The sequence below is a fragment of the Coffea arabica genome, chromosome 3c, assembly GCF_036785885.1.
Source record: "Coffea arabica cultivar ET-39 chromosome 3c, Coffea Arabica ET-39 HiFi, whole genome shotgun sequence".
Lineage (NCBI taxonomy): Eukaryota > Viridiplantae > Streptophyta > Magnoliopsida > Gentianales > Rubiaceae > Coffea > Coffea arabica.
In genome coordinates, this window is record NC_092314.1 from 12,509,160 (window position 1) to 12,532,059 (window position 22,900).

The window sequence follows — 22,900 nt, forward strand, 5'->3', positions numbered from 1 at the left end:
TGCCCTTATTTTTTGGTTTAGTCATTTGAAATCAGAGGGCAGGGCGAAGGCAAGGGAATGGTATTCCAAAGAGGTCAACAAACAGCTAGCAAAGTAAATGATTCCCAGTCACAGCTTCCAATCACAGACAAGTGCAAAAACAGACAATAAACTTACCCCAAAAGCTAATTAATCCTGTGAACAGCAAAATTTTCCCCAAACACTACCAAATCAACCCAAAAATCACTCAATTAGACAAACGCAGCAAAATTGCCCCAAAAACTAATTAAACAAGCAACCAGAGTAAAAACTCTCCACAAATATCACTGATTGAGTACAAAATTTGACAATTAGTCAGCAATCAACCACGGATATATCACAGCACCAAAATCAAGCAAGAAATTGACAATCTGGCCTCAGCTAAGAAAGTAAAATTCTGGCATCAGCTAATAAAGAACTAATAATTTGGTCTCAGCTACTTAGCGACAGAAAAATAAAGAAAAAAATCACCGGTGGGGTTATGGCAACAACAGCGAGTAAGGTGGAAGAGGTAGAGGCTGCAGAGAGGTGGAGGAATGCACCGCGCGTGCGTTGCACCCGCTAAGGCAGGCGCGCGGGGGTCACGCCTGGTCTGCTCGCGTGTGCACGAGCTGTTGCTCTGGTAGCCGCGCGCTGTGCTGCTGGGTTGCTGTTCTGGTCGCCCGCGGAGGCTGGCGAGCAAGGAGGTTGCGCGTCTGATGCTTTTTGCTTCCCGCGCCTGGGCTGGACTGGCGCTGGGGATGCGCGCGAAGGAAGCTGCTGGTGGACTGGAGCACCTGGGCTGCAGGGCGCGCAGGAGGTGATGTGCGCAGAGGAGGCGAGCTGCGCGCGTGCGAGACAGCTGCGAGCTCTGCAGGAGAGACGCGGCTAGGCGCGAGTGCTGCGCGTCTGCTCCGCGCGACATGCTTGGAGATCGCACGCGATCTGCTGAGCTCCCTGAGCTGGCTGCTGCTGCAAGTGGTCCGCGCGCCTGGCCTCGCGCAAAAGGAGGTGGACGGTGTGTGAGAAGCTTGCGTGGCTGCGTGGCCGCGAGCGATCGACGGCGAACGGAGGCGGCGGTGGACGTGCGGACAAAGAAGACGCAAGAAGAAGAAGAAGAAAAAGAAAGAAAAGGAAGAAAAAGAAAGAAGAATAAGACTAGGTCAATCGTGGGCTCCTCATTGTGTTCTCTCATTTTTTTTAACCAAGGGCATTTTCATCTTTTTAATTTTTTTTTGGTAGACAAACAACCCCTGTCTTAGGCGTGTGTACGCCTAACTGCCCCTAATCTTTTGACCATCCGTCAAAAATTTTTTATCCTTTAGCGTGACCACCCGGCGTGGGCACGCTTAACTGCTATAGAGTCTTCTGACCGTCGCCTTCCAACTCTTTTCCTTAGGCGTGACCACTTGGCGTGGGCACATCTAACTACCAACTTCCTGTTACAAAATAACAACCCACTAAATGACACTAACACTTAACAAAAACTTTAAAAATACAAGAGAGCTAAAACAAAAGAAGCATTGGGTTGCCTCTCAAGCAGCGTCTTTCTTTAATGTCTTTGGCTAGACATAGCACCACTCTTTAGTCTGGATGTAATTGAATTTTTCTTGTAATTGGTGGCCTTCCTCCGGGATCCACGTGGCCATTGAGTGCAACCTTTTTCCTAAATTTTCTCTCCATTTTCACCTCATGAATTGCTTTCATCCTATAGGACTTGTTCGCAGCAACCTTGAATTTACCCCTACTTCTTGCACAGAGAGATTAGTGGCATAAATAGCAAACACAAACTGAGAGTTAACAGGATGTTTCATTGTATCAAAGATATTAAAGTGGATTATTTCTCCATCAAATTCCATCGTGAGAGTACCCTTATTAACATCAATTTTAGTCTGGACAGTACTAAAAAATGGTCATCCTAATATAATGGGTGATGGATTTGGGGCACTTCTATCATCCATGTAAAGCACATAAAAATCAGCAGGAAAAATTAATCCATCTATTTGCACTAAAACATCCTCAATTATCCCATCCGGATAAGCACATGTACAATCAGCCAATTGAATTATTATCCCCGTTTCTTTTAATGGTTCTAAATTTAGGGAATCATAGATTGACTTAAGCATCACATTAATAGAAGCCCCTAAATCTATCATGGCATTTTTGATACTAGAATGTCCAATCTTACAGGGAATAATAAACATATCTGGATCCCCGCATTTGGGTGGAAGTTTCCTTTGAAGTACAGCTGATACATTCTCTCCTACCATCACTCTCTCATCACCCCTTAGCTTTCTTTTGTTAACGCACAAGTCTTTCAAGAACTTTACGTATTTGGGTACCTGCTTGATCACGTCAAATAGTGCAATGTTTACTTGAACTTTGCGGAACACATCCAGAATTTCTTTTTCCTTTTCTGCCCTCTTTGTCTTTTCCAACCTGCAAGGAAAAGGAGTTAGATTAGATTTAATAGGGATTGAAGGAATAGATGTTACCTTAGGGTTTTCGGGAATGCGCCCTTCCTCTTCGATTTCCTTTTCTATCTCCTACTCACTTTTGCTTTTTGAATTTTCCACTTTAGGCCATTCCAGTTCCTTGCCACTCCTCAGCGTCATGGCACTTACATTTCTGGGATTTACCTCGGGTTGTGAGGACAGTTTCCCATAAACGTGGAACTCCAAGCGGTTGATGGCAGTTGCCAATTGGTTTATTCGAGCATCCATATCTTTCATGCCTGATCTGGTCTCCTGCTGGAACTGTCTAGTCTCTTGCTGGATCTGGGCGGTAATCATAGCCAGACTCTTGACAATATCCTCCAAAGAACTCCCTGCGTTGGAGGATGAAGGTTGGGGTTTCGGTTGCCATGGTTGCTGAAACCCTGGTGGACGATTTGAGAGTGAATTTTGCGGTCGGTTCCCATAACTGAAATTGGAATGGTCTCTCCAACCGGGGTTGTATGTGTTGGAGTACGGGTCATACTGCCTGCGGGGCGCGAGCACGCCTCCGGCCATATTTACCTGTTCAACCCCGTCCTCTTGCAAAATGGGGCACGTGTTCGTACAATGGTCCATGCTAGTGCAGATTCCATATACTTTCGCTCGCGGTGTGTCTCTCATGGCTAATTGCCTAACAGCAGACGTCAACTCTAACAGTTGCTGCTGTATGAATGAAGTCTCTACCTCATTGACTCTACGGGTAGGGTTGCTGTCACGGAAGCCAAATTGTTGGGAGTTCTCTGCCATGGCTTCGATAAGCTCCCACGCTTCCTTCGATGTCTTGTTTGCTAGTGCTCCTCCACTCGCAGCATCAATGATACTCCTATCTGTTGATTGGAGCCCTTCATAGAAGTATTGGATTAACAGTTGTTCACTAATCTGATGCTGTGGGCATCTAGTGCACAACTTGTTAAACCTTTCCCAGTATTCATACAAGGACCCCCGAGATACTGTTTAATGCTGCAGATCTTCTTTCTCAAACTAGCAGCCCGGGATGCAGGGAAGAATTTTTTCAAAAACTTCTTTTTTAACTGTGCCCACGTGATAATATTACCTGCTGGTAGGTAGTATAGCCAATCTTTAACTGCATCCTTGAGAGAGAACGGAAATACTCTCAATCTAATTTGCTCTTCAGTGACCCCAGGAGATTTCATACTAGAGCAAACCACCTCGAACTCCTTGACGTGTTTGTGGGATTCTTCGTCAGAGAGACCATGGAAAGAATATAAGAGGTGAATCAACCCCGACTTTAACTCGAAGGCTGTATTTTCTGCCAAAGTGGGGAATGTGATGCACAAGAGCTGGTGAGTCAATTCCGGGGCAGCCAGCTCCCTTAATGTCTGGGTGTTGGCCATGATAAATTCATCTTCTACTGACTAGTTAGCAGTAGACAAGTGCCCTGCTTTCCGTCTCTTGGTCCCTTGCCTTTGCCTACGCGCTGCCTTTTCAACATCAGGATCGTATACCAATTCACCTGTGCGAGAAGAACGGGGCATAAACTAGCAAAAATACCAAGAAGAAAAAGAAGAAAAAAAAACTGAACTCAAAAAGAAATAAATATTTCAAACGACAGTCCCCGGCAACGGCGCCAAAAATTGACAGGTGCCGAACCTGTGCAATAATAATAAATAAAACCTAACTACCACCTAAAGCAGTCAATAATCAATTCAAGTACTGGAGCAGGGACTCTAGGTGTGCAATGGGTTACTTGATTCACCATGTTCCCGAAAAGTTTGCTTAATCCGATATACCTGAATTAATTATTTAACTGAATTCACTAACTAGTGACAGTAGTAAGCAGGGTCGTCTCCTCAGGGACTAGAGAGAAATTTATTTCTTTTCGAATCAAGACAAATGAGGGTTTTCACGATTAAATGTTAAAAATAAAGTAATTGCAGAAAATAATTAATTTAAAGAAATAATTGGAGAAACTCTAGCCAAGGGTACACTTCAGAAATGGTTCATGCAACTGATCATTGATTCAAAGATATTTCTAACATTTATTAATAGAGTGGTTATAGTTGTCATGCACGCGATAAACAACCAACCCTTTCTTAATTTATCGATAGCTAAGGTACGACTGTTAGCTATTTCTCTAACCCAAAAACAACCCTAGGTACGACCGTAGGATTCAATTTCTAGATTGCATTAATAATTAGAAAGACCCAATCCTAACTAACAAACACGCTACGAGGGTTTGTTTAAATTAGATTGTATGTTCCCATGACATAAACCCAATTACGCCAGTTGCTACTGAGATAGAGATAACGAACAATTACGGATTCAATTATCCCTATTTAGCAAAATAGCCTATATGAATAATTAATTATTGCGCACTAATCAATCATATACAAGAGCTATAACAATTAAAAGCGGAAAACATATAAATATCAATAAATGAAGAAAATAATTAAAAACGGTTTAGATCTCACATTAATTGCTGAACTAATTCGTCAGTTGTCCCCTTGACTAGAATTGGGGATTTAGTTCCCCATCAATTGCGAACAAGCCGTGCGTACAAGGTAGGGAAGGGCCATCGATGCTTTGATATTGACCCTCGTCCAATTCAGTGAACCGAAGAAGGAAAAGGGACCGATTGATTATAATGGCTTCCGATTGCCTTTCACGGCTAAACGTACAAAGCGTATGCACTATCTATATTTCAGTCAAAGCTAGAAGGAAAAGCAATATTACTGGTCCACAATGGCGGCTCTCTTTGCTTTCTTTCTTTTAGGTGTTAGGCAAGCATACGAGAAAGATTTTCAATTGCTTGATTTCTCGATCAAGGCTAATCAAAAGCCAAGGAGTTCCAAAGTCAACAAAAGATGGAAAGCAATACAAAGTCAAGAATGGAGGCCCTTGTTTCCTCTCCTCCTCTTTTAAAACTGCGGCCAATCTCTATTTAAAAGCGTATCCTAGCAGAAAACCTAAGCCAGGCGACAAACTAACTCTCGCCTCTGTTGTCGACCGAAGTTTTTTGTTGGAAGGGATTTTTTCCTCTCGCCAATCGTTTCCTTTTTTTTCCAAAATTAAAACAAGACTCCCTCAAATAAAAATAAAAATAAAATAAAATCTATTGCAATCAGATTTCTTCAGCTTCTCAAGCGGGCCCCACGTACGACAAATCCTCTAAATTTTGATTTTGAGCACTTTTCAGCATCCAGTCCTGCATTTGGTACCAAAACAAAATATCAGTAGAATCCACTCAATTGCTGGAAATATTTAGTCGAATAAAAATGCATTAATGCCCAAATACCCCCTAAAATGCACCCTATCAAGTCACTTGTGGGATCAAGTCACAAGATGCATCAATCAATTTAGGGGCAGCAGCCACGGTCACATTCTTGAAACAAGAAAGCATTAAGCAGCCATTTTATAAGGAACGAAGAGAGCGAAAAAAATAGACCGGGTAGAAATGCTACAGAGAAAAGGGGATTCTTTGCACTTTAAGGCCTTGGAATGAAAATTTATTCACGTGATTCTCTTATCAAATTCTACTCATCTACTTATTCTGATTTCAAATTTTATTTTTAATTAGTAACACCTTTTCAAATTTACTTCTTAAAAAGTAGTATTTTTTGGGGTGATGTATTGTAGTTTATCGACTTGATTGATGTGGTTGTTATTATTGTCATTCGAATGTTCCAAATAAACCTGCGTATCTAATTATTGTTATAGTGACAATTTTTTATTGGATTAACTTCCGTGATTATTGTGGCTTTTTTTTTAAGGGAAAACTACTGTCTTGGGAAATTATTTGTAAGAATATTATAGCTGATGTAAGGAAATTTATGCTTCCAAGTTCAACGAGCCAGATGATCTAGTAACATGGTCTCAATTTGTCTCAGCCAAGATGCTTTTGAGCAAACCTGACCATGTTACTCCTATTAGATGGCAGGATGGCAACCTTCAACTTTTACTTCGTTTAAGTTAGATTTTAATGGCTATTGCCAGGGCAATCCAGGAGTCAGTGGAGGAGATGGCATTCTTCGTGATGGTCATGGTCTCTTTATTTTTGCATACTCTGGTTTTTGGTAATCTTATGTTATGGTATAGAAACCAGAGTTGCAAAAACAAAATTGAATCAAATTCAAATGAGATAATCTTAGCAATTAATCAATGGAACAATGATTGTAATGAACTCAACTTTCATTAATGAATCTTAATGACAAGTTACAAGAACAGAGGGAATGGATTCAGCTAAGAAGATGAAAGAAACTGAAGGAAAGTTTGGGAGGGAAAATGGGGATTGCACCCCATGTTACAACAAACGAATCTGGATAGGATAATTCAAAAAGCTAACCAAAATTAGGTAGACAGGCCTGCTTATAATGCTATCAAATTCTAACAAACTTCTAACTAATCCAATAAGAGTTAAACATATGTCCAATTGCAGCTTCAAGTTGCCGCGCTTCGTGGCTTCTGTTAGAATAACTGAAACCCAACAAAGGCGTGATTTTGTAAGCACGTCTTTGGTGAACCTCCCCCTCAATAATCACGCTTTTAGCTCCTAATATTCACGCCTTCTTCGTTCCTGCTTCCAAGCTTGAGCCTTTAGCTCCAGTCCAACTTTCTTAGTTCATTACAATACCTCCCCTCGTGAGAACCTTGTCCTCAAGGTCGGAATTGAGGAAACTTCTCTCTCATCATCACATCATCCTTCCAAGTTGCTTCTGTAGGTTCAGTTTCCCACCATTGAATTAGCCATTGAGTCACAGCAGCATTCTTTCTCTTAATCATCCTACTACCTAGTAATGCCACTAGTTTCACTCTAATCTGTCCCTTTTCATCCGTGTCTGGCAATTGCAGGACAGGAGCTGCCTTGTCTCCTAGTTTCTTTTTCAGCAAAGATACATGAAATACAGGGTGTATCTTTGATGCAGTAGGCAGTCTAAGCCTATAGGCCACCTTTCCAATCTTCTCTTCTATCAGGTAGGGGCCAAAGTATTTAGCAGATAGCTTGGTATTGTTCCTAATCATCACAGTTGATTGTCTGTAAGGTTGTAACTGTAAGTAAACCCAATCTCCTGCTTGGAACTCCCTCTCACTCCTATGCTCATCAGCATATGTCATCACCCTCTCCTGAGTAGCTTTCAGGTTATACTGCAGTAGTTCATCCATTTTCTTCCTATCCCTCATGTAGTCTTCCACTATTGCCACTCTAGCTTGCATATAGGGACCAAGGGCTACTTGGGGAGGCTTAGTTCCATACAAAGCCTCGAATGGGCTCATCTCTACTGCAGTGTGGTAGGTAGTATTATACCACCACTCAACTAAGGATAGCCATGAGTTCCATATTTTAGGTTCCAGGTGAGTCATACACCTGAGGTACATCTCCAATACCTGGTTTACCCTTTCTATTTGGCCATCTGTTTGGTGGTGGTAGGCTGTGCTCAGGTTTAGTCCTGCCCCCAATAATCTGAATAACTCAGTCCAGAACTGACTGATGAAGATCTTATCCTTGTTTGAAATCATACTCTGAGGGATGCCATGTAGCTTACTGACATAATCCAGGAAAACTCTAGCCACTTTAGGAGCATCAAAAGGGTGAGACAAGCTCATGAAGTGAGCATACTTAGTAAATCTGTCTACTGCAACCAAGATAGTATCTCTCCCTTCGGATTTGGGTAGTCCCTCAATAAAATCCATGGTGACATGGCTCCAGGAGTATTGTGGTATAGGAAGGGGTTGCAATAGGCCTGGATAAGCAACACGTTTTTCCTTACATTTCCTGCATGTATCACACTGCAGTATTGTTGCCTTGATTTCATTGAACATGATTGGCCAATGGAATAGTTGCTTAGCCCTTATCCAGCTGGCCTGAATGCCTGAATGCCCTCTTAACTGTGAATCATGAAAGGCAGAGATGAGTTTCTTTGTTATTTCACCCTCTGTCTCACTACAACTCTCCCTTTGTATCTCAGAATTCCACTCTGGTAGCTATAGTCTGAGTTCTGTTCTGGAGATGCTAGGATTGCTTTGATGAGGTCTTAAGCCGAGTCATCACCCTGGTAGCTCTCCATTACCTCATTCATCCATTCTGGTATCACTGTGGTGGTTATTGCACATCAGCTTTCTCCATCTCCTTCCTAGAGAGTGCATCTGCCACTACATTTTTCTTCCCATTCTTGTAACATATCTTATAGCTTAGTCCCATCAATTTAGTCAACCACTTCTGTTGGAGGGGAGTGGTGATCCTCTATTCCAACAGATACTTCAAACTTTGGTGGTCAGTGTTGATGAGAAAATGGTGCCCCTCTAGGTAGTGCCTCCACTTAGTGACTGCTGTGACTAAGGCCAGCAGCTCCTTCTCATATACTGACAATCCCAAGTTCTTCTGCCCCAAGCTTTGACTAAGGAAAGCCAATGGTCTCTTTTTTTGCATCCACACAGCTCCTATTCCCCCATAGCAAGCATATGTCTCTATTACGAAAAGCTAGGCGAAGTCTGGGAGGGCTAGCACAGGAGTACTGTACATAGCCAACTTTAGCTTCTGGAAAGCTTCTTCAGCTTCACTTTCCTAGTTGAAACCATCTTTTTTGAGGAGGGTAGTTAAAGGCTTTGCAATGGCACCATACCCCTTGACAAATTTTCTGTAGTAACCTGTCAGACCAAGGAATCCCTTTAGCTGTTTGGTGCTTTTCAGGTTTTGGCCACTGCATCATGCTATCAATCTTCTAGGGATCAGCTCTTACTCATTCTGCTGAGATGATGTGGCCTAGATATTCCACTTGTTTCTGAGCAAATGAGCACTTACTCCTCTTTGCATAAAGCTGGTGCTGCCTCAAAATCCCCAAGGTCTCAGTGACATGTTTTACATGTTCCTCCAGTGTAGGACTGTAGATTAGGATCTTATCAAAGAACACAAGTACATGCTTTCTCAGCTGTTCTTGAAACACCTAGTTCATTAGGTCTTGAAAAGTTGCAGGTGCATTAGTCAGTTCAAATGGCATGACCTTAAACTCATAGAGACCCTGATGTGTTCTAAAGGCTGTTTTGGGGATGTCTTCCTTCCTTACTCTTATCTGGAAGTACCCAGCTCTCAGGTCAATCTTGGTGAAGTATTTGGATCCATGCAGTTCATCCAACAATTCATCAATAAGAGGCATAGGGAACTTATTCTTGACTGTCAGTTCATTTAGTTGCCTATAATCCACACAAAATCTCCATGAGCCATCTTTTTTCTTGACCAGAAGTACCGGGGAAGCAAAGGGGCTGCTACTCAGTTGAATGATCCCAGTTTGTAGCATTTCCTGCACTAATTTTTCAATCTCAGTCTTCTGAATGTAGGGACACCTATAAGGTCTAATCTAGAATGGTTTTGCTCCCTCCGTGAGAGTAATACAGTGGTCCTGACTCCTCTTAGGGGGTAACCCCTGAGGTTCTTGGAATTCATCCACAAATTCCTCTAGTAGCCTCCCAATTTTTGGTGGGTTAGCTCCTGGTCTTGCTCCCTGTCTTTCACTGCATTTACTTGTGCCAGAATCCCATATGCTTGTTTCCTGGTCCACTTATATAATCTACTTCCCTTTATCAGCTTCAATTGTACTGTATTGTCCTTATCCCTTAGTTGTACCTGTTGTTTACCCTTCCTGAATTTCATACTTAGACCTCTAAAGTCAAACTCCATTAGGCTGTACCTGGCTAGCCAATCTACCCCTAGTATCATATCACACCCCCCAACCTTAGGGTATTGAACTGATGTTGGAACTCATATCCTTGCATTTTCCATGTTACAAGTTTGGTAATGTTCCTGGACTGTAGTTTTTCCCCATTTGCTACTCTAACTGCCAGTGTCTGCCCCTTAGTTTCCAATTTCAAATTTCTGGCCACCAGTTTATCAATAGTGTGTACTGCCACTGTCAACCAGTGCAATGATGGCCTCCCCTTTATCCTGATGGTTTTGTGTTCACCTCTCCCTGCTAAGGCATGGACAGAAACTTCCATGTGCTCATTCTCTAACTCCCTCCCAATACAATCACAGAACACATCTGTCTCTTCTTTTTTTTTCTCCCTCCACCTCAGTAGCTGCCACTTCCTCATCTTCCATTAACAACATATTTACATGAGACTGCCTGCAAACATGTCCTAAAGTATAGGGTTCAGCACATTTGAAGCAAAGTCCCTTCTCCCTCCTATAGTTGAGTTTTGCTAGGGTGATTTTTTTGAACTGATTCTGGTTATTGGTGTAGTTATTATGAGTCTTGGGAATCTGTTTGTCAGGGAATTTGGGATAGTTTGGGGATTTGTCAGGAAATTTTGGGTAGTTTGGAGGTTTAGGCAAAGGCTTCTAGAAGTTGGGGCCATAGGAAGAGGTTTTATGGATCTTTTGCAGGGCTCTCAAGTTTCTCTCCTGCAGTTTGGCAGCTTCTATTGCATCTGCTAATGTCTTGGGTTTGGCCATCTTTACCATAGTTACTATTTTTTCTTTTAATCCACTTAGGAAACAGGTTTTGTAATAACAATCCTGTATGTGAGGAAGGGAAGGCATTACCAGGACTTTGAGCATCTCAAATTTCTCCAAGTAATCTGCTATAGATCCTGTCTGCATCAGTTTGTTATATATTTCAATGGCATCTTCAAGGGAGCCATCTCCAAATCTTTCACAAAGTGCATTGGAGAGTTCTTCCCAAGGAAGTGCTTCTCTATCATTGAACACTCCATGAAACCATATATCTGCCTTGTCTCTGAAATAAAGTTCTGCAACCTTAGACTTCATGTCCTCCTCTACTCCATTGATTTTGAAGTACTTATTTGCCTTCCTGATCCACTCCCTTGGGTTCTCGCCTGTGAATATTGGTAGATCCACCTTAGGTAGCCTAGTAAACAATTTGCTTTCCTTAGGCTTAGATCTACTTTGGACTCCTTTCTGCATCTCCCCTCTCCTGCCATCTTCCTTGTGTCCTGATTCTAATTTTGAGCTACTGCCCTCCATATCCTTCCCTTTGTCATTTAACTTTGCCAACATTTGTGCCATCATGTTCATCATACCTTCATACTTTTGGTCCAGGTTCTTGAGAGTCTTCTCAGTACTCTCCTGCCTATGTTCCATGATCCTCACAGCTTGCTCCAGTCCATCACTTCTATTAGCAAAAGTCCTAACTACACTTCCTAACTCAGTTATCTCCTTCCTCATTTCATCCTGGTTCTTAGTCATTTTCCAATGGCTCGTAGCTAGCTCTGATACTACTGTTGTGGTACAGAAACCAAAGTTGCAGAAACAAAATTGAATCAAATTCAAATGAGATAATCTCAGCAATTAATCAATGGAATAGTGATTGTAATGAACTCAACTTTCATTAATGAATCTTAATGTCAAGTTAGAAGAACAGAGGGAAAATGGGAGGGAAAGAATCTGAAGGAAAGTTTGGGAGGGAAAATGGGGATTGCACCCCAAGTTACTACAAACGAATCTGGATAGGATAATTCAAAAAGCTAAACAAAATTAAGCAGACAGGCCAGCTTATAATGCTATCAAATTCTAACAAACTTCTAACTAATCCAATAAGAGTTAAACACTTGTCCAATTGCAGCTGCAAGTTACCACGCTTCCTGGCTTCTGTTAGAATAGCTAAAACCCAGCAAAGGCATGATATTGTGAGCATGCCTTTGGTTAAACTCCCCCTCAATGTTCACGCTTTCAGCTTCTGATATTCACACCTTCTTCGTTCCTGCTTCCTAGCTTGAGCCTTCAGCTCCAGTCCAACTTTCTTACTTCATTACATCTTACAAGCTTGGGTGCTGAGGTTAAAGCATTATTGTTTGGCGTCAAGATGCGTTTGTCTAAAGGCTCTAGGGCTTTTCATATTCAGTCATATGCTATGATTCTTTTTAATCTACTTCAATATATGATTCTTATTAATCTACTTCAATATATGATTCTTTTGCATCTTTGCCAAGGCTGGTTAGCACGTAAGATAGTAGTATTACTTATTTTCTTTGGAAATTCTCATGTATCTTTTGGAGGTTAGGTTCATGTGACCCTCCACTTTTTTTTTTTCCTTTTAAGATTTTAATAGAAATTAGGGGTGGCATCCCTCCCATGTGAACAGGATTTGCCAATTAAAAAAAATTAAAAATCTAGGTGTCCGTGCCTTTTTTTTCACTTTTCTGCATTTTATTATTGCTATTGATAACATTATTTGATGATTTGGTTTATTCTTGTTTTAATTAGTATTTAGAAAAGGGTAAACTTATCCTAAATTAACTCTAATGTTTTGTGTCTGCATTGATATTCCTTCCTTTCCTAACAGTGTCAATCCTAATTTGTCTTGAGTAATTTGCTTTCCTTGTATGGGCATAGTACAAGCCAGTTGGGATCCTCTATGTCACTACTCGATACCAAATTCAGTGTCAATCCCACTTATCACGTGATGATAGAAGAAATTTAAATAAATAGCACATGACAAATTAAATAAACAGAACACTTGGCATAAATATAGAAGTGGCAATGAATTGCCACTGGAAAAGTGGCACTGAGGATCTCATGTGAGTACAAGAACAACTACAGTTTAGGATCTAATATCATTGCAAATTAAAAAGTTGTGCCGTCATCTAGTTTATAGTGATCATAGACAGAAAAGGCATTGGAGTTGTATTATCTTTGCTGGTATCTTAAAAACATGTAGTTAGTGGCATCTCCTTAATAAAAATATTGGCAAAACGATGAAAACTAGCATCTGGCAAATAATCATCTAGATTGAAGAGGCCAATGCAGGAATCAAACATTTGTCTCTTTTTGCATACAGCTGGTTTAAATGTATCCAAGTTTTAAGAGCTTGTATATTATGAGTTCTAACTTAATTGTACTTGATTTAAGTGTGGAAATTTCCTTTTCTACTTCAAACCATTGTTACCTTAATTCTACTTGATTGTCTCACCAAACAAAGCGTGAAAGTTGAAGCTTACTCCAGCAGCGCGCCAATGGTGACAATCACATCCAATACGCCCTTCAAAATGTCCAGTCAAGGAGCATCGAGACCCATGAAATTGTTCCTGCTAAAAAGTCAATCTTCCATCCATGTATAGCACATTCTCAACTTCCTCCAATCTTTACCAATTAATACGTCGGGTGTTGGGCCTATTCCCGACTCCTATTTGACCACTAAAATTTGGCCCCTCTTCAAATGCATGAACTTAATCGGAAGTGAAAGAATTTGAATGATGCTATTGGTCTTAAATTTTGACTGCAATTTTTTTTTTTTAAGATTTTGACAGCAACTAAATTTCACTTTCGTCAGTTTAGCCAGCAATGTCTCTTCTATCATTCAAACCACTTATTGTTTACTTCATGTCCCCTATTTCTTTTGTCTGATTTCTTTCTTATTTTTTATTTCCATCTTGTAATTATAGGCAAAATCAAGTTTCCCTTTCATCAAGGGTTGTCTTTCTTTAAATATTTTTTCCTTCTGATTTCCTTCCTATACTTTTTTCACCATGTCGAAAGTGTCAAAGAAAACAAGCGAGCAAACTTCTCTGCCCGACCAATCTACCCATCGTCCAGAACCAATTTCTTTCTCTAATTATTCTTTAGACCTTTTCATCTTAGGTCCTTATATTGCTATTAGATCCCAGATGAAAATGCTAACTTCATCCCCTTACACAACTTTAATCAAGAAAAGCTTCTTCTAGATTCTCGAATCGTTTCTAAAAATGGTGGTTTTGTAATTAGAAATTGGCCGTGGAGCATTGGACCTGAAAATCATTCTGATTTTGTTTCGTAGGTGTTAAAATTTGAAAAATGCCAGGGCAAACTTGAAAATGGTTAGGATCTTAATTTGACACCTAAATTTGCAATCAACCATTTTACTCCTTTATAACCTCATGTGTGCTCTTTTATGCTTTTGAAGCAGAAGTTCTAACTATAATAATCAGTGCTTTTCTTATATAATTAGTGAGTATTTTATTTGAATAATAGTTATGGTTCTCATGGCTATAATTTCAAGTAAATATTTATAAGAGTTTATTTTTCAGAAATAAAGTAACAAAAAGTTTCTTCATAAGCCTAGATGTTTTCTTTGAAAATCTTGCTATTTAATTTTTTTTTGTTAGAGGAAAATGTGTTTTAACGGCAATATGCATCTTTCTTGGTAATTAGTGTGCAAAAATATGTTTTCAAACTATAAATTTTTGAGAAAATAATTATTCTATTTACAAGGTAGTGGAATCCAATTTTGTTGATCAAAATATTTATATTTAATGTACACATAATTTTCTTTAGTAGAAAAGAAATAATTATGTTTTAAATATTATAGTTAGTGTTTTAGAACAATTAGGAAATGATGTTTCTAGAAGAAAGGAAATTTGAAGGGCCAAGTCATAATTTCTTGCAAATACTCTTTTATATATATATATATATATATATATATATATATATATATATATATATATATATATATAAAGAATTTTAGATGAAATAGAAAAGGAAATATATAAAGAATTTTAGATGAAAAAGAAAAGGAAATTCAAACAAGGGAAGAAAAAGAAAATCCAAGAGTGAAAAAAAAAAAAAGGAACAAGGGATTCAAGGGATGCTAAGGTCGGTTAGTAAGTGGTGTTGAGAAAGAAAAACAAAGCCACTTTCTAAAAGGATTTGGAAGTTGTGTCTTGCCATTGAAATCTATAAACGCCTCCAAATCTTGAAGCTTAAAACCATTTGTTTTCTTTTAAGTAAAGCTTCAAGTTTCGGTCAAGGCTAGTGGGGAGGAATTAGGACAAGGTGATCTAGAAAGTGAAAGAGAGGAGAAATCCTGGTTGAGATATTTTCTAATCTTCTTTGTAATTCAATGATTTTGAACTTTTTTATGGATGTTTAGGTAAAAATTTAGAGCTGGTAGTGCTAAGATCTTATCCAAGAATTTTTTATTGAATCTTTTCAAGATCAAGAAACCATGAAACAAGTAAAATTTTGTATGAAAGAAAATCAAGAAACCAAAATTAGGGTTTCTTGTTCTTAAGACACTTTTCTGAAATTCGTTTGTATGTTTTAAGGTTCTTTGTTTGATCTGACATTCTTCAGGCTTATAGCTCTATGTGCCCATTATGTGTGTATAAAATTTCATGTGAAACTTTGGTGTCAAACCCTGGTTCAAAATTTTGTTTTGAATCTAGTCCTGTTTGATAGAATATTATGTTAAAGGGCAATTTACACTTTATCCCCTGTATTTTAGTATTTTTGTACATAACCCCTCTATGATTTTAAACGCTATACATAACCCCCCTCATAGTTTTGATTAAAGTATCAAAGCAACGGAATTTGCAATTCATAACGGAGTCATCTAAAATATCGAAAATAATCTTATGTAAAATTGAAAATTATTTATTAACCACAAGGAGGTTCTGTGTATATTTTGAAAATCATAAGAGAGTTATGTAATAAAACATTAAACCATAAGGGAATTATATGGTAAAACAAAAAACCATATGGGGTTAGTACGTCATGTATATTGTGTTTATATATTTTGATCATTTCAGCTATTTTAATTTTTAAACATAGGTTATTTCAACATTTTTAAAGGTTCCGTTACGAATGATTATTTCCATCCCTTTGACACTTTAATTCAAATCATGAGGGGGTTATGTATAGGTTTTAAAACCATAGGAGGTTATGTACAAAAACACTAATCCATAGAGAGGTAAAATGCAATTTGCCCTATGTTAAATGAATTTTTATCAAGAAACGAAGTTGGATGATTTGTTTTCTGAGAAATTTTACAAGAGTGTTTTAAAGTTTCTTAGAAGTTAGATTATGAAGATTTTCTAATTTTAGAGATGTTACAAACCTGGTTTGTGAACTGAGAAAATTAGGTTGCTAATCTGTCAAAATCCTTGACAGATTTAGGTAGTAAAAAGTTTTATTGAAAGGTCACGATTTTTGAAGTAATTTTCTAGAATTAAAGTTATAATTTGAAGCTACCATAAATGTACTCTGATCTAGAGAATTTGAGAATTTTTTTATTTGTTTAACGTTCGTTTCTTTAAAAGTTTACATGTTTTGCAAAACTGAAAATTTGCCTATCAAGCCTGGTTTAACACTGATCTTTGAAAAATGATAACTCTTGATAGAAACCTTTGCATTTTATGAAACTTGGCTTGTTTGAAACCAAAAATAATTTGAAACTAGAAATAGTTTACGTGGTTAAAATTTAGAAGCCCTTTTGACGGATTACTGCATGAGGTTTAGGTCAGATTTAGAAAATAACGCTTTCTAAACTTTGAATTATGACCTTCATGAAATTAGTAGTATTTTGAGTTTAGTTTCTGACAATATCTTGAGTTTTCTGATACGAGTTCTAGATTGTGAGATATGAACATTTTCTGAAGTCAAGTCATTTTGGAAATCTGTTTTGAACTTGTTAATGTTATAAGAGACCAGGGACAAGGTCATTAGATCTAAAGGGAACCTAGAATAGTTTAATAGAATTTAAAATGATCTCTTATTCATTGATTGTGTAATTGTTTAGGTTAAGATTTGAAAGTTGAAAGAAAAAACAATCAAGGAAAGAATATTGTTGTGAAATTGAGGTAAGTAATCCTAATTACCTCTATATTTTTCAAAAACAAAGATTATGCATGGATATATAATTTTTCTGAATGCTACTTTTGTACACAAATCTGGATCATATATGGCTATATTTGATGAATGTTCTGAAAGTATGAGATGGACTATAGTATCTTTTTAGTTAGTGCTTTAGTCTGATTGCAACTCCGCTTGATCAAGTGCGATAAAACCTCTTTCGCCAAAAACATTAACAGCAAATATTGAACATGAATTCTGGAAACACAACGTAGTTGGACTCTCATGTTGCTCCGGATGAAACATCATTTGCATTGAGATAAATCTTTCCCTGCTAGGCAAGAGGATAGCATAGGAACGGCTTTGGTGCGACTCAATACTATACCTTCTTGCTTTAGTCCGACTGCTGCTAGAGCGCTCGACTCATATAAATAGTAGAAGAAAAGGTAAAGGCTCTTCTCCTGTTTTACAAATCCACAAACCTTTTTACTGAGCGAGAAAATGCTCCTAGTAGAGAAGCCTATGGTTTTATTGTTGTGGCTCAAATAGGGATACAACTCACTTATGTTCCAACACTTGTTGATGGACAATTTTAATGAAATCCTTTGAGTTCTTAGTTTCCATCGCTCGTGTCAGTTTTTTCTTCAATCGTTACCTATGGTAAATAGGAAACTTTAAGCGACAGCTAAGGACACCCTTTATTTAGGTAACCCCTGGTCAGCGCAACCCGGAGTAGCTCGAGTAGTTTTATTGCTCCTTTTCTGGATATGGCGATCACGGTTCGGGTCCCGAGGCTAACGCATTCGAGAGAATTGGGCCTCTCCTCTCGACCCGATTAATCCCCTGTGTCTGAAAAAAAAAAAAAAAAAGGTAATCCCTGGTCTCATTATGACGGCTAATTGCTTAGATTATAGGTAAAAAAAAAAAACATCCGTCAAATGCACCTCTGACACGGGATCGTTCTTGTTCTATACGTGCCGTGCTGATTCAGCACGGCCCCAAAATAAATTTCACAGAAGTCAGAAAAATGTCAGCCTGTGCAGGTTTGTGTCAGTCCAGGCCGTGCTGACTGTGCACGGCCCGGAATGACTAAAGACTGACAGATACTGCTTTTGTCAGTCCGGACCGTACACATTCAGCACGGCTCCTTTGAAAAAAATTAAGCACGGGATTTCTCCTTGCCATTTCCAATTTGGCTCGCAGCAGAGGACTACATATGCCAATAATGCAAAGTAAAGAAATGATAAACTAATGGGGCCCTGATTGGAGTTAATTGTGAAGCCGTTTAGAATTCCTAGTCTTCGACTGCTCATGACACAAATGGGATCGTGGTGCTAGCTACAGACAATTGTACGGTCTATCAATATTTTGTCAACTTTGAAATTATTTTTTGAATTTGAATGTTGACCGAATATGCATTGTTGATATTTCAACACAATTTTATGTATTATTGAAAATTATATATTATGTATTATACAAATATTTATATAATGAAATGTACAATAAATATTACAAATTGAAATATTATATAAACACCATATTTATAATATTACAATATTTATAATTAATATTAATGTATATTTATTTATTTATTTAATATGTACAATATTTATTTATACATATTATAAATATTTTATTTTATTTAAAAAATATTTTTATATATTTATAATATATTTATATAAATATTATATATTATATAAATTATATTAATATACATAATATTAATTTTACATTTATACATAATATTAATACATTTTTGCATTTATATTAATTATATTAATACATTTACACATAATATTAATATATATTAATTTATACATTTATATAATATTCATTTATAAATTATGCATTTATAATAATATACACTTATACATTTAAAAATATATTTATATTATGTATTATATATAATATAATACATTTATATATTTCATATAAATATATAAATACATTTATTTATAAATATTTATAAATATATTATAAATACAATATTTAAATGTATAAGTGTATATTATTATAAATGCATAATTTATAAAGATAATAGAATCCCAAGACTTGATTTTTCTTTTGGCACTTGAGGTGTCATTAAGCATTAGCCCTATAAATATTTTGCTTAACCAACAAAAACATCCCCCTTCCCAAGAAAGAACGAGGAGCGAGGAAACTTACAAGATTCCACAAAGGATCACTCCTACGGCATTCTCACCTGCTACAAGACCAATGGTTTAAATTTTTTTCAAAGGAGCCGTGCTGAATGTGCACGGCCCAGACTGACAAAAGCAGTATCTGTCAGTCTTTAGTCATTCCGGGCCGCGCACAGTCAGCGCGGCCCGGACTGACACAAGCCTGCACAGACTGACATTTTTCTGACTTCTGCGAAATTTATTTTGGGCCGCGCTGAGTCAGCACGGCACGTATAGAACAAGAACGATCCCGTGTCAGAGGTGCATTTGGCGGATGTTTTTTTTTTTTACCTATAATCTAAGCAATTAGCCCATTATGACAGGGCCAAAGCCTCTGTTTCTTTTGTGGATTCAGGTGTCAATGATAGTTCATATGATGCCCTCATAGTGAAGCTAAGAAAGTTAATGCCTTAATACTAAGGCTTTTGCTTGTTTACATGCCAAGCTAAGAAAGTGTATGATCTTGCTACAACTATAAATTTGCACAAAAAAACAAAAAGGAAATCCAGCATAAAGATACACGAAGTTTATTTCTCTAGTCTTTCGAAAAAAAAGGTGCAACAAAGTTGTGATAAATAGTACACCAAATGACTGTATGAAAAATAGTACACTGTATAAAGCAATTGCTTATACCTTGTATAAACAAAATAGCACTTGCACATTTAGCAAAAATAGCACACATCAAGAAACAGTGCCCCCAACCTCGTTGCTGGATTGTTGCATCACTAACAAGATAGAATGAGTTAATGATCAGTCCCACTGAAGTTTATTGACAGTAATTCCTCCATCGACAGCTATAATCTGTCCAGTTATGTAGGAAGCGGCTGGGAGACAAAGGAAAGCTACCAGGGCTGAAACTTCTTCTGGTTTCCCAATTCGATTCAGTAAAGTTCTTGATTCCACTCTCTTCATATTTTCTTCATAACTGAGAGTATTATCTTTTCCTACTAAGGTTCTAATAGTTCCAGGCGCAACACAATTGACACGAATGTTATCTTCAGCCCATTCACAAGCCAAACTCTTGGTAAGGTAATTCATTGCCCCTTTAGATGGTGTCACGATAGAGAAACCTCGCGCATTGACAAAACCTGCAACAGAAGAAATGAACACGACGTTTCCCATCCCAGATGCTTTCAGGAGAGGACAAGCAAGTTGGGAAAAATGGTAACAAGATTCAAAATTTGTAGACATCACGAAATCAAAATCTTCAGAGGTAAGCTCTTCGATGGGCTTAATTATGCCGCCGCTCCCAACATTATTGACAAGGATATTGAGCTTTCCATTGAAGATGGAAGAGACCTTTTCCACGAGCTGAATTCTTTGCGCTCTTGAAGATGCATCACAGACTGAACCTGTGACTTTGAATCCCTTGGATGACCACTCTTGCAAGCGTTCATTGAGTTCAGCTTCGTTTCTTGATAAAGTGTGAACTGTGGCACCAAACTGTGCTAGCTCCTCCACAATTGCACGACCGATTCCTCGAGTTCCACCAGTGACTAGAGCTGTTGTTCCTGAAAGAGACCATCTTGAACTGTTTTCTCCAAACCCTGACATGGATATTTTTTTTTCTGCTTTTATGTTATCCTCAAGGTTGGAATGGATTTCCCGAATAAACTCTTTTAGATGGCACCCTTAATATAGCACAACACTGCCTAAGTAATGAGATTTTCTTTAAATACTTTGTTTTCTCGGAGGTATTTTGGAGATGTAAAGTGTAAAGTAAAAACAGTTAAAAAAAAGTTTGCATAATAAAACCTAATTCATGTCATTTTCAAAGAAAAAATGGATTTGAACTGTAGTATAGACGCACCTTAATTGAATGGCAAAATATCGAAAGAGAAATTATATTATAGTAGTGTATGTAGCAGTTCAATTGCTTGTAGGAATGGCAATGGGGTGGGTATTCCCAACCAGGGAGGAATGGCAAGGGTTGGGGCGGGATGGGGGAATTTTTCTCTCCGGCATTAAAATGGGCGAGGGCTCCCTTGCCCTCCCCTGCCTATATTTTAATATATGTATATATGTATGTATGTATATATATATATATATGTATATATCTGTATGTGTGTTGTATATTTTTATATTATTATTATTGTTATTATATAAATATATTATATGAAATAAGTAATATATTATGTTGTTATGATAAAGTGATGTAATTTTTTGCTAAAATTTCAAAACAATGATTAATAAAATTATTACTAGACCTATATAAATTTAAAAAATTAAATCAAATAAAAATAATAATAATGATAGCAGGGTGGGACAAATGCACCCTCTGGGGTAGTGGGATGGGGCGGGGCGAGGTTGGGGCTTGGGGGAGCAGACGACAGGGCATGGATCGGGGAAACTTTTGTAGAACGCTTCTCTCGTTCCAAAACTGTCTCGTAGCCATCCCTGATTGCTTGTAATACTCTATGCTCCTGAGTGTATTCTTCTTAGAAACCAAAAGTCATCAGACAAGACTTTGTCTGTAGACTGGATCCCTGATCTGACTTCCAGCTACAGGCGTTGCTGAAGGGCAAAAGGCAATGATCAGTTTGAAAAAAGGCAAATATGAAGTGCATAGAGAGTTTAATCTAGTCTTAGGATGAACTTTCGCGGCATGCTTAACACATCCAATTTAGACGAAGTTTTGTTAGGAGAGTCTTAAGATTTTCATAATCATGTGAATTCTCATACTACATATAAGCTTTAGACAGTGTAGCATGGCTTGGACTTTCTTGTTATGTCCCCATCTGAAATCCTATGCGTCAACCAGTTTCTTTCTAAGATTGTTGCAGAATTCCTCATCTTAAAACTTGTGATGCTGCGTAATTTGTGTGTTTGGATTGCTTGTTTCGTCGGAAAATATTATCGTTTTCCGTGATCACATTTCCCTATCACCTTTTTCCCTCACATATATCAAATCGCTACAGTAATTTTTTCATAAAAAATGACGGAAAATGCAATCCAAACACGCTCTTATTAAGTTGTCGAATTTACGGTTTTAATTTAGATGATTGTAAATTATGCTATGAGATTAAGAAACGTCATGTCTTCTGTTGGGTATGAGATTTTTTTTTTTTTTGTGACCGATTCCACTTAGCAACCCTTAATATTTCACCAAAATTTCACTTTGTACCTCTAAACTATCGAGTTCATCCTATTTTAGTCCAATAGTTTACGCTGTTAACATAATCGACAGAATTGTCACAGGTGCAAACTAGCAACAGTTACTTAGTAAGTCAAATTAATATTGTACCCTTAACTTATATCGGCTTTCACTTTGTACCTCGAACTCTAAAATTTCGAATATATTGCACTCCTCAATTAGTTTTTATCTTTTATTTTGGATTTTCATAATGTGCAATGGGAATACATCTTATGGTATTTCTCCTTCTGCCTGTCACACCGTCGAATTTATAAACTTACACTTTTTTGAGTGTCATATTTCATTAAATACATATATGTATTAATTAAAATATCAAATTCTATCTTCTTCGTAGCGTTATCCTCACTGTACAATGTGAATTTTTGCTTGGTTGGCCAAGTCCTGGTCATCAAAAGCAGTTAAAATCTCTCGTTTTGTTTTGTCTGGTATTCATTTCTTACTGAAAAGAAGAATGTGCTATTTGATTTGGTTTCTCGTTGCTTTATTCGTTTGCACAATCATTGGAAGTAAGTGTTGTTTATGAGAATAATTTGGGTTTTCTCCTCTGCTTTTGAAAGTA

At 37.8% G+C, this 22,900-nt stretch overlaps 2 protein-coding genes across 2 annotated transcripts; both read right to left on the reverse strand.

Annotated features, from left to right (window-relative positions):
* Positions 1-2,543: 2,543 nt before the first annotated feature.
* LOC140037813 (uncharacterized) lies at positions 2,544-3,847 on the reverse strand. The gene is made up of 2 exons (XM_072082950.1): positions 3,409-3,847; positions 2,544-3,319 (listed from the first exon to the last, which is right to left on the reverse strand). Exons 1-2 carry the CDS (start codon positions 3,845-3,847, stop codon positions 2,544-2,546), a joined length of 1,215 nt encoding a protein of 404 aa, XP_071939051.1.
* Positions 3,848-19,691: 15,844 nt separating this feature from the next.
* Positions 19,692-21,119, reverse strand: LOC140038053 (tropinone reductase homolog At5g06060-like). The gene has a single exon (XM_072083233.1). The coding sequence runs from the start codon at positions 20,739-20,741 to the stop codon at positions 19,938-19,940; it is 804 nt and encodes a 267-aa protein (XP_071939334.1). The 5' UTR covers positions 20,742-21,119; the 3' UTR covers positions 19,692-19,937.
* Between the last annotated feature and the right edge of the window lie 1,781 nt (positions 21,120-22,900).

What these genes read in the sequence shown, in the direction of transcription:
- LOC140037813 (XM_072082950.1), bottom strand. Translation starts at nt 3,847, where the DNA reads ATGGCCAACACCCAGACATTAAGGGAGCTGGCTGCCCCGGAATTGACT. An exon ending in TTGTATGAATACTGGGAAAG is followed by an intron (nt 3,320 to 3,408) that starts GTTTAACAAGTT and finishes TCCAATCAACAG; the next exon opens with ATAGGAGTATCATTGATGCT.
- LOC140038053 (XM_072083233.1), bottom strand. Translation starts at nt 20,741, where the DNA reads ATGTCAGGGTTTGGAGAAAACAGTTCAAGATGGTCTCTTTCAGGAACA.